General features: G+C 40.9%; 2 protein-coding genes across 2 annotated transcripts in view; one reads left to right on the forward strand and one right to left on the reverse strand.

Annotated features, from left to right (window-relative positions):
* Positions 1-1,133, forward strand: part of GAS2 (growth arrest specific 2) — a 41,285-nt gene extending 40,152 nt beyond the window's left edge. Inside the window, exon 9 of the mRNA XM_057382710.1 lies at positions 488-1,133. Within this exon, the coding sequence (XP_057238693.1) occupies positions 488-706 (219 nt within the window). The 3' untranslated portion in view covers positions 707-1,133. The remainder of the gene's footprint in view (positions 1-487) is intronic.
* A 4,421-nt stretch (positions 1,134-5,554) lies between these two features.
* SVIP (small VCP interacting protein) lies at positions 5,555-10,927 on the reverse strand. Its single transcript, XM_057382708.1, has 4 exons — positions 10,785-10,927; positions 9,690-9,740; positions 7,363-7,476; positions 5,555-6,576 (listed from the first exon to the last, which is right to left on the reverse strand). The coding sequence occupies exons 1-4, from the start codon at positions 10,845-10,847 to the stop codon at positions 6,562-6,564; spliced, it is 243 nt and encodes an 80-aa protein (XP_057238691.1). The 5' UTR covers positions 10,848-10,927; the 3' UTR covers positions 5,555-6,561.
* Between the last annotated feature and the right edge of the window lie 1,005 nt (positions 10,928-11,932).

An 11,932-nucleotide genomic window follows, 5' to 3' on the forward strand; every position in this document is an offset into this window, starting at 1 on the left:
TTCTTTTTATGCATTTAATCTGTTTGCTGTGTCATCCCTTCTGCTGAGTGTTGCATGAAATATTTCTCATGAATCATTGCTGCAGCCAAGAGCAGCTCGATTTCTGCTCAAAATCTCCCAAAATCTGGGTCTTCCTTGTGTCTGGAGGGGATGAGAAAGTGTCACCTTGATGGTGCTCAGACTCAACCAGATGTCACCCAAAAGTTTGGAAATGCACTGTCCTTTTACCTACAAATTCCATTCTGAACAGGAATGCCATGTCTAATTAACTTTTCTTGATGTTTCCTTGACATGTCATTTTTCACTGACATTTTTCCTTTGTCCCAGACATCGTTCTGCAACTCTTACCATTTGTAATCTCTCAACTTTCAGTTAAAGCAGGGAGTTTTTTACAGCAGCCAAAAGCATGATTTCCTCTGTGAATGGTGGCCTCTCAAGATTTCTGGTTTTTTTAATTTATTTTTTTTTTTTGCCTGTGTGATTTCAGATGCTGCACAACAAACACGTGATGGTTCGTGTCGGGGGAGGCTGGGAGACTTTTGCAGGATATTTGCTGAAGCACGACCCGTGCCGAATGCTGCAGATCTCCCGAGTAGATGGCAAAACCTCTCCAATCCAGAGCAAATCTCCAAACCTCAGGGACATGAATCCAGACAATTACCTGGTTGTTTCTGCCCATTACAAAACCAAGAAGGAGATTAAGTGAAAAAAACTTCTCATGTGAGCGGGACTTTATGTCTGTAGGTCCAAATTATTTTTCCCAAGTGTAGCGAATTTAGTTAATGCTTTGAAAGGACTTTGGAAGATTTCAAACAGACTGGAAGTGACACCCCATTTTGAAGATCTTTGAATTGTAGAACTATTTATTTCTAGTACTGTATCTTTTATAGCAAATTACCCTCGATAGGCTAATTACTACAATCAGATAATAAATAGACTTATATTTTTAGCCAAATTATTACTCTTTAATACGTGAATGTATACTTAGAGCTACATAAAGGAGCCRATCCTGTTAATGGAAGAAAATACACAATAAAATATATTTGTATGAAAATCTTGTTACTTTGAATCCCTGACTGTTAGGCTAGGAAATATATATATGCAGGTGGGAAAATGAGTATTTGTGGAAATTATTTGGTCTCTTGAAATGAAATAAAAATTGACTATTTGTATGTTTTGCAACCTTTTCTTAATTAGTAGAATAGAATGGCTTATTGCATGCCAAACAACTTCTTGAAGCCATTGCTTATAAGAAAAAAAAGCCCTGTTGACACCGTTTTAAAGCTGAAGATGATGCTGAGTGTTTGATCTATATGTAGATTTTTTTGTTTTTCACAAAGCTGCCAATACAGAAGCATGGGRAGTGGAGAGCTTGGCCATTCCTCTGTCAGACAGGGATGTTCACACCCAAAAGGGAATTGGGGTGATGTTCTGCAGCCCAAAAGGGAAGCAGGAACAGGGACACAGCCCTCAGACCCGAGTGGGAGCTTCAGAAGATGCAAATCCCTCTGGATTTGGAGAAGCTTTTCCTTCCTCTTCTTTTTAATGTTGTTGGTGATGCCAAATGKGAAATATTCATCACCCTGTAAGAGTGATTCACGTTCCCATTCATCATTCACACACACCTCTAATGCACCCAAAGGCATAGGTGGGCTTAGTTCATGATTTTGGCTACTTTTCTATGTTTATATTTGGTAATTTATGTGCCTTGTAACATCCTAGAAAAAAATCATTTTATAGGATTGTTTCACTGACTGTATAAATTTACAAATGGAATAAATTTTTTTTTTAAATACTCATACATTTTGAAACTCTCATCATTTGTAATCTCTCATCTCCACTTTGCTGCTACAGACTGGATGCCTACAATGGATGCTTTTTGCCCTAATAATGAGCTGCACGAAGAAAGGGGCAAACAGCACAGAAATACCCAAATTTTAYTGAAAAGTAATTTTTCTTTGCAGGAAAAAAAACCCTGAAAACATCCTTAAAAATATATATTTTTAGCACTGACTAGTATTTTTCTCTATTTTCTGATGTTTAATTTTAAAARATGGTCTTATGATCTGCTCCTGTGGGTCTTTAAAATTGACAGCAAAATGTCTGTGGGCTAGAAAGGATCAAGCCCATCTTTCATGTTCCATGCCTTATTAAAATCAGCGTGTTGTGTCTCACTTCTGTGGAAAAGGCTGACCTCACCATCCAAAAATACCTGCTTCAATACAGACAGTTCACAAGTGCATCAGGCAGAGTAGCAGGACATAATTCCAAAGTTGCAGCCTTTGATTCTCATTTTGAAACATTTTCTACGAAGATTAGACATAAAGTGAAGCAATAAAACCTTTGAAAAGCCATAGGAAGATTCAGTTGTCATAGAAGCAATGTATGTTCCCCATAAAGGAGCAGGAAACAGACCACAAGCAACATCATTTTTATGAAAAATGCAGTGCAGCTGAAGAAAAATCATGATCTTCATATAAGCACTGTTTTCAAATGAACAGACGGGAAAAAAAAAACTCACTCGTGAAAATGTGAGATGTTTATTTTGAAATAATGGCTGGTTCTTTAAACATAATTAGCTGAATTTCATAGAATTATTAAGGTTGAAAAGACTTCCAAGATCTTCAACCTTTATTTTCATCATCCAAGGCCAAGTTTATGTTATTATGATGTTGGTTTTTTAAAATATTTGAAGGTGTTTACGTATTAATAAATCAAGAGCATATAATTGTTAAAAAGGTATTCTTAGGTTTATTTTAATATTCTACATGGTCTCAGTAAATCCAAATCAAGATTTTAAATTAAACATGAACCCCTTTATGTGGTTGGACTGTACCTATCAAAATAGTCTTTTTTTGATTCAGACTACTCAAATGTCTTACCACAAAATCACATGAAAACACTTCCTGACTTAAAACTTCAACTTTGGCAGTTCCAGGACCTATAAAAGATTTTATTTTAAAGTATTGCCAGCACCACCTGTGTAAAAAACATGCAGGTGGGACTTAACTGCTTTTGACTGCGTTGGTGTGGGTGTGGGTAACAGAGGAGGAAATGAAAGCATCAACAAAACAAAAAATGCTGGAAGAAAAGGTTGGAGGTAACTTGCTGATCTAATAAATGGTATTTTTGTAGTGCATCAGGTCCTGTAGCAATATAGCAATTAAAAAATCTGCTAGGAATCTGTGGCTCAATTTATAAAGCCAAAGCTGAGCAGCAGAATCTTGCTCAAAGGCATACAGCTCTTGTTGCAATGGTGGGGCAGAACAGATTTAGGCCATTTTCTATGATGTAGTGATTTTAACTCATTCTATTGCTGTGTAAATTGRCTGAATTTGAATGTTGAGGAGGCTMAAGTCCTAAAARGTTTAACTGATTGGAGCTGCAACAAAGTCTTTTCTCAATGTCCTTGTAAGCCAAACCCTCTGGGAGCTGGCTGTGAATAAACTGTGCTTAATCTTAAAATGGATAAATCATGTAAAATTGTTTATAAAAACCATTATTATAGTGTCAGATATGACTCACCATGCTGGAAGCTCTGCAGAATTAGTCTGGAAATGTACCTGTAACATCTGTTACTGCTCATTTTAGGAAGTGCCTTCTGTCACCTTGTCTGGAGTTTTTTCTTCTGAGCAGGATCATTTACATCACTGATTGAAGACAGGGGTTTTTAATATCTTTATTATAGTGATAATTGCTCCTTCCTTTGCAGTACCACCTTTTATTCCAACAGCAATTGAGAGAAGATATGGAAAAATCTGTGGCAGCTGGTCCAAGCTGGTGGGGATGAGTGAAATGAGAAGGCAGTTRTGTGTGGGAAGGTGTAGCAAGTTTCTTGTAACTGAAGGCTCAACACCAAATCCATCACACATGTTCACTTTAGATCTGGAAGGAGCTGTTTGTCACGGTGTTCCAGAAGCATCTGATGGAGACGCTGACAAGGGTTTGGTTCTTTTTTGGGTTTATGCTTTGTATTGCCTCAGGCTGCTGCCCTGCAGCACCAGCCAAGGAAGCAGGTACAATATTTTAATTTTTATTTTTATTATCTGTGTCCTTTCTTAGCCAGTGGTGTGTTGTCTAAGATAAGGTGGAACAGGCAGGTGGGATCACACAAACATTTATGGGACTGGGCAGGCTTTCCCAGACCTGGAGAAACTGCTGGCACTGCTTGTGCCTCATGAGCTGTGTCCCAGTTTAGTTGTGCCACTGTGCCAAATCCACATGCTGAAATCATCTGTGTTCCTCAGGGCCCATCCTTGTGGAGACACAGCTACTGCARCTTCCCCAATTTCAGCACTCTCCCTAGCACAATGTGTATTTTACCAGAACGGAGTAGCAAAGTTTCATTTTGTTACTGCAACAAAGATGATGCTRTCACAGTCAGGGAGAGCTTTTCAGYCCAGCTCAACAGCTCTGGGCTTTGCCTGCCAGGTTTTGAAGTGATCTGCAAGACWGTGCTTTCAGAAGATGAAGAAAAAAGACAAGAGTTGTGTTGATGTAAACAAAATGTCAACTCTCTGGGTAATTTGCATGCACATGTGCATTTTAATAACCTCTGAGGTGAAGTAAACATCTAGGATTGGGGGAAATAAGGACAAAACTCCTGTTGTGTTTCACATTAACTTACTGCAGTAAGCAGTAAGAAAGGGAAGACATCTGTGAAGAGAGGAGCTCTCAAGGATGCAGCTCTCAGCCTTCTGTTTAATGGGACATGTCAGGTAGCTAGCAGCTGTACACTACTGGATTGCAGTAGTTTCTGCTTTCTCAACTGAAATTTACAGCAACAGGAAGAGTTTTTATTTATCCAAATAATWTCCAAGCATTTGAGCCTGGTCATTTGAACAAGTGGCTGTGTAAGGTATCAGAACTTCTTTTAAGGTGATTTATAGGTGATTTGTAGTCTAAAACTACACACTCCCAAATCCTCTGATGTGGTTCCATAGCTGTAGGATTAATCTGACATTTCAAACAAGGTCTCTTCAGAAGCATAGACATCTCTGGCTTTTACATAGGAGGGAGACAAACAAGCACAGGAACTGTGTTTGGTTTCACTAGGTTCTTTGGATGGCTTTAAATGAAAAGTGTTCATGGCACTAACGCAAGCTGAGATTTGGGTGACAAGAGACTCGTGGTTATTTGCTCCCCTTGCAGTTCTGGGGGAGCAGCATGACAGAGAATGAAGAGAAAAATGTTTTGAGTTTGAAATTCTCATTTCAGATCAATCTAACATCACCGTACCTGTCCTACAAAGACACTTATGCAGCACTTACACTTTCTTGGAATATTTCAATGTCTGAGATAATTGTTTTGTAACTCAATGCATACTCACTGAACTCTAAAAAAAATTACTATGACCAGTGAATACACCGAAGAGAGCAATGGCCAGCAATCAAAGGAAACTGAAGGCATCTTCAAGATCACAGCTTTTTTCAGCCCAAACACCATGAYGTTAATACTGAAAATTCTCCCTTCTCAACTCAATTCTGAAGGCTAAGCCAGGAAACTGCCAGGGCAGCATTAGGCACTATCGAGAGAGGTGAAAGACAAAACACAGAGGTCAAGGGGTGAAAAAATAAAAAGGCCTTCATAGTCTTGACCAGGTCAGAAATGGGACCACAGTGTGGTACACAGCCCATGCATAAATGGGCATAATGCCCTCTGGGGAAAAGAAATGTTTCTGCACAGCAGGTAGTCCACCTAAACAGATAATACAGAAACTTTTAACGTAGTAACTTTTTCCTGTTTTTCAAAATCCTGAGAATGGCAGCATTGCCCTCTCGTGGTAATAAAGGAGGACAACTAATAACAGGATTTTTAATTTCATGTTTAACTTTCAGTGTTCATTATAAATACTTACAGACCCAAAAGAAATCCACATGAGAAAATAAGAACAATTATTAGACACATAATAAAACACCATTCTTGATCTAAGAATACAGGATTTATAAAGGCTTCTATTTATTTATTTTTTGGCTAGTCACAAAATGATTCTATTTTGTAAGGACCCACCATGAATCGACTTTTCTTCTTTTGAAAAAGGCACTAAATTCCTAAGCAGTTCAAAAGTCATTAGGAAACAGAAGAGAAATGCTATCACCTGCATATTCAAATATATATATTTATGAACAACTATCTACATGAGGACTTAGAGAAAAGTTTAATTGTAGAGCTTGAAATAAGCATCAAAACCAACATGTGGGCACCTGAGCTTGCTTAGGCCAGTCTTACACAGACAGACAGACATCAACTGACCAGACAGGACAGACATACTGACTGACTACAGGTAAGGAGGCCACTTCCAGCTGACAGGAARTCTTGACAGGGAAGCAATAAAACATGCATGGAAAACAAACAAACAAAATTGGCAAAACCTTAGTGTTCAGAGTTAATTCTTAAGTTTCTTATGAATGTTTCCACCTCTGTTGTCCCACAATGGCAAAGTACTGCTGAGTCTTCAGATGTAAACAGCAAAGCCACAGGATGAGTAAGTGCCACTCTGCTGCACAAACTGGCAAGTTTTTGGCAGTAAACATCAACCATCTTCTCTCCAAAAGTCACGTGTTATCCAACCTGCCACTAAAAAATCAAACAAAGCACACCTCAGGTTTGTATGAAGATAAAAGAAAGGAAAAAAACCCAACCAAACACACACCACAAGGCTGTCCAGCTACAATAAATTTTCTGTTCTAACACTTTTTAACCCAGCAAGTGATGGACATGCAGCATGCCAGGCAACTTACACAAACTCCTGCCTCCTGAGTCATATATGGCAATGAGGGCAAAGGATGAAGGCTTATGAAACCTGAGTTTCAATGATCAGATGCATCTATTGTTTTTGAGAAATTATAATTGTTCATTAAATCTCTGCCTCACCTTCTGGGACAAAGTTTACATTAGAATAGCAATAGTAGTAAATTTCATCCATATTTACACCATGTTTCTTTCGTAAAGAGAGACACACACAAACACCAAAACCATTGCCCTACTTAGTACAGATGTTTCCTAGAAGCTCTAAAGGAAGGGAGACAATCTCAACTGGCMCTGAAAAGGGACACTGAGTACAGGATAGCACAGTGGTGAGGCCCCGAGTGCTGACCCAGACCTGTAAAACTGATGCATCATAGGTGCAGAAACTGGGGGAAGGGGGAAAAAAAAAAAGTTCTCTGCCATCCTTGCTGTCTTTCTGTCCTAGTGATGAAGTATCATTAAGAACATTGCATGATGACACATGCTTCCATTTCTACTCCATTTCTTTTCCTTTTGACTTTTTTCTCACATTATTCAGTTTTCTACATGACAAAAGAGGATTTTCACAGTGAATAAACAGGCAGTTGAACCATGTTGTTTCTTTTTTAAACTTACTCTCAGTCCTCCTTCTCCTCCAGGACGTTCAGCTGCCATCCTTTTTTCCATTTCTTCCTGTTTCTTTTTCTTCTGCTCKACAGAGTATACATTCTTAATACCTCGAGAGGAAGCCTGGGAGAAAACACATTTGGGTAAGACCAAGGTAGCTATTTTTCTGGAGAGAAACCAAACTGCAATCTTGGCAACATCATTTAATGAAACCATTTAATGTGGTTTGCATGAAGACTGAAACACTTAGTAATTCTATCATTATTCAAAGCAGCCCTTTCAGGATATTTCTTCATTCTATGGGCTCTTGGCCCCATAGTAAGTGAGGATGTTTTTGTTTCACACTGTTGTTAAATCCAGGTGAAGACATTTAATCCTCAGATTCAGAACCAGAACCTCCCTTCCCAAAAATCCACGCATTTTTAGTCTGTGGTTTTTCCAGTGTCAGGGCCTACTCTTACCCTCAGAAACAGGGGAGAAGGGTTGTGTTAGTAGTGCTAGCCCAGTCTGTAAAGAAATTCAACTTTTAAACTGTGATCTGTGAGAAATAACCTGCGTGACAGTCTCCAAAATGTCACAGGGTGTGTAGACATCAGGAGAACCAAATGAAAAACCTGTTGTGAACTGCCTGCTTCACATCCTCATGGGAACTGTCTAATGACAAGCTAGACTGGATGGCAGGAAATCAGAATTACAGACAGTCAACACCATGCAAAAGAAATAGAAAATTAAAATGTTTTAAAAAGTGATTCTTAGCTAAGTTTAGAGTTATAACACAGTAGAACTTACACACAAGATGCTAAAATCTACCAAGGGAAAACAGCCATGCTTTCATCTGAATTTCAAGGTCTTGACAATTAGGCTCAATTCCCAATGGGCTCCTAAGACAGATCTTCCCATCAAATACCAACCTACTTAAACCATATGGTACCTGCCTTTTAGGAAAGTGGATCCTAGTGAGTCAGGTACCCAAACTGTCTGTAGCACCCCAAAAGGAAGAACAGCTCACACAGCTTTAGGATGGATAATGAGCAGGTAAGAAGCAGGAAAACACTAAGCAGAGAAAGGCATTTGATTTACCCTCCTGTCCCCTCACAAGGCCCAAACTAAACAAGGCTGTTTGCAAAACATCCCCATTACCCAACATTCAGAGGCTAAAATGACCCCACAGTCCTGAAGAATCCTGGTAAACTTTTTATCTCTGTCTTCCAAGGAAACAAAAAGTAACAGAGAGTGATACTTCCATTTTGCTTGGCAGCATAATGGATCCCACAAAACTTCAAGGCCATCCACAATCCCAGCTGCTTCATTTTCCTTCCTCTCAGGAAAGCTTTTTACCCAGTTAAGAGCTAGACACTTCCTACAGATATACTTAAAAACCCCTTTGTGACTGAAAATAACATGTGGGTTACATAGAATGACACAAAATCAAGAGTTTTAAGGAGTCTAAAGCATCACTCAGCTGTTGCTTCCATTATTTACCAAATTCCCTTCAAACCAGGTTGACACAGTCCCTATGAATAATGGTCAATTCCAAATTCAGTATGTAATGTCACTAACATTCACACAAATAACAAATTCCTTTCTCTTCACAGTTCAGCTGTGGTCTCTAAGATACATTATTCAAAATCTACAACAGGTAAATGGAAAAAGTAATATGGAATAATGGAAAAACCCCCCAAAATATAATAGAAAAAAACCAAATATAATGGAAAAAAAACCCCAGGCTGACTGTTCTGCTAGAACATTTGTATCCTCTCTTCTAAGTTTAAAGATATTGGAGTAGTTAAAGCTTAGCAACTTTAAAAAGGCAGAAGGCTAAGTTAATGTTACATCTTTGCTGATAAACATACTCACACTGTTGTTTTTGATAAAGAGAACCTGCAAGTGCATATTACCTGCATTTTTAAAGAAAAATACAAGTGCAGTACCACTTGAAATTGTTGCCATTGCAACAATTGTTTGACCACTCTGGTTTGAAATACCTCTCAATCACCTGTTTTCAAGTCTTAGAACAAGGGAAAACTAATGTTGAACTTGCCCTTCCAGTTCTTARGTTGTTTTTTAAACAGTATCTCCCATCCCAACAAGCTCAGTTACTTTGCAATGGTCTTAGAGCACCTACCTAGCTGTGAAATTCCTTATACATAAAAAGGCATAAACGTAAAACTGTAAATATAAATGTAAAAATGTAAAATTAACACTAGTAAAGTACATAATTACAATTCCCACCATCCAAACATGATACCCACTGTTATCACAGAAGCCACAGCCACTCTCCCCATAAACCAGTTATACAAAACAATTTCAAAAAATGGCATTTTATCAGACATTACCTCCATCTGCCTCTTTTCAGCAGCTTCTGCTAGTTGTCTTCTTTTYACTTCCTAAAAATAACGTTAAAGACAGTGAAATTCTATTTCAATACAGTCTGTGCATTCTTTTTAAAGTCTTAATTTTTAAGTATAACTCAAATCAGTAACGCAAACTCCCACAAAATGTCAACTTGAAGTCAATTARCATCATCTTCCCCTTGCAAGAACGAAGTGTTTTTAGTGATCAATACGCCAAAAAAGCAGCTGCTGGCGTATCTACTGTCAAACCCCACCAGAAATCGCTATTCAGCTCTTTCACTCCTTCACTCGAAAAAATCCAGACTGGGGTGAAATGGCACGCAGAGGGTGAAACGTTTCAAAGTTTGGAAAGAGGAATGATTTTGCTCTTCCAGGCGAAGAGGGCTCCTTTTTTTTTGTCCCCTCTGAAACGCTCAGGTGAGGGSAGCTGCTGGCGTATCTACTGTCAAACYCCACCAGAAATCGCTATTCAGCTCTTTCACTCCTTCACTCRAAAAAATCCAGRCTGGGGTGAAATGGCAMGCAGWGGGTGAAMCGTCCTTTCGGAGTTTGGGAAGAGGAATGCGGGTTCCTTTTTCTTGTCCCYCTTGAAATGCTCAGGTGAGGGGCACAAAGCACAGAGAGGGGCTCTTAGCGAGCAAAAACGTCATGCAGCGGAGGCGGTTAGAGCCGAGCATCACTACGCAGTGAAGAAAAAAAAAAAAAAGCTTTTCCTATTTCTTGTAAAAATCGGGGTCATATTGGCCACGATTGGGGACCGAAACCGCCGTCCCCACACAGCGTGATCCGTGGGGCGGAGCAGCGGGAGGCTCCGGGGTAAATGGAAGCTGTGGGGTGCTCCGATCGGCCAAACTCGGCCCCACAGCTCTGCCCAGCCGGGACCGGGGGATGAAGAACGGGATTCCTTCCCCCGGCACAGCCTGGCGAGGCTCTGCGCAGCCCCGCGGCCTGGCTCCATGTTGATGAGGGCAGCTCCCCGCCCTCCCTATCTCCCTCACGGCAGCGATAAACAGCGAGCAGCAGGCCCGGGGAACCGCTGGGGAACCGCTGGGGAACCGCCCGCCTTCCCACACTCACCGGATCGGGCGTCTCCACCACGTCCTTGACGGCGCCCCCCATGCAGGGCAGGCACTGCCCCATGGCGGGTCCGACCGCCCTCAGGCCCCGCGCAGGAGGCGGTGACGGTGACGGTGACAGCCACAGCCACAGCCTCAGCCACAAACACAGGCACAGCCTCAGGCACAGCCACGGCCACAGCCTCAGCCTCAGCCACAGCCACAGCCACAAACTCAGCCTCAGCCTCAGCCACAGCCTCAGCCACAGCCCCGGCCCCGGCCCCGCTCCGGCAGAGCCCGCCCCGGCCTGCGGCCCTCAGGAGCGGGCGGGGCCGGGCCGGGCTGAGGCCGCGCCGGGAAAGGGCCTTTTTTCACCCTCCGGTAGGTGATGACGGGGAAAGCGTTGTGTGACGGTGAGGGCGGAACAATGCGGTTGGTTTCCCCGCCGTGTTCCGCCGGCTGCCAGCGCCTCCGGTCCCAGCCCCGCCCGGCGAGGCCGCCACACATCCAGTTCAGTGTCTCTTTGGGGCTCTTCTGCTCTTCCTTCCATTTTTTCTTTTAAAGAAGCGTTCTCTTCCAATGATTTAGAGCTTCCAATGATTTAACTCCAGCATTACTCTATTCAACAGCATTTCCTGAATTTGTGTGTTGGTTTATACGTCAAAGAGACTGTGTTATGAGGAGCATAAAATGTGTTCTTCATYGTCGCTGCTGGCCAAACAGCGACGGAAAAGAATAGATACAAAACRCACAAAAGTGGGTGAAAAAACAGAAGGAAAGAATTTATACATTTATATTTATATTTACAGTTTTACATTTATGCCTTTTTTTGTATAAAGAATTTCACARCTAGGTAGGTGCTCTAAGACCATTRCAAAGTAACTGAGCYTGTTKGGATGGGAGATACTGTTTAAAAAACAACCTAAGAACTGSAASGGCAAGTTCAACATTAKTTTTCCTTTGTTCTAAGACTTGAAAACAGGTGATTGAGAGGTATTTCAAACCAGAGTGGTCAAACAATTGTTGCAATGGCAATTTCAAGTGGTACTGCACTCGTCTTTTTCTTTAAAAATGCAGGTTATATGCACTTTTTTATGGGACCAGCCTCTTTTATCCACTTTAGCAACCAGCATATACATTTGTGTCAAACATACATTGGTCAAGAGACAG

The sequence above is a fragment of the Malurus melanocephalus genome, unplaced genomic scaffold (genome assembly GCF_030028575.1).
Source record: "Malurus melanocephalus ecotype Western Australia unplaced genomic scaffold, MMel_1.1 scaffold_580, whole genome shotgun sequence".
Classification (NCBI taxonomy): Eukaryota; Metazoa; Chordata; class Aves; order Passeriformes; family Maluridae; genus Malurus; species Malurus melanocephalus.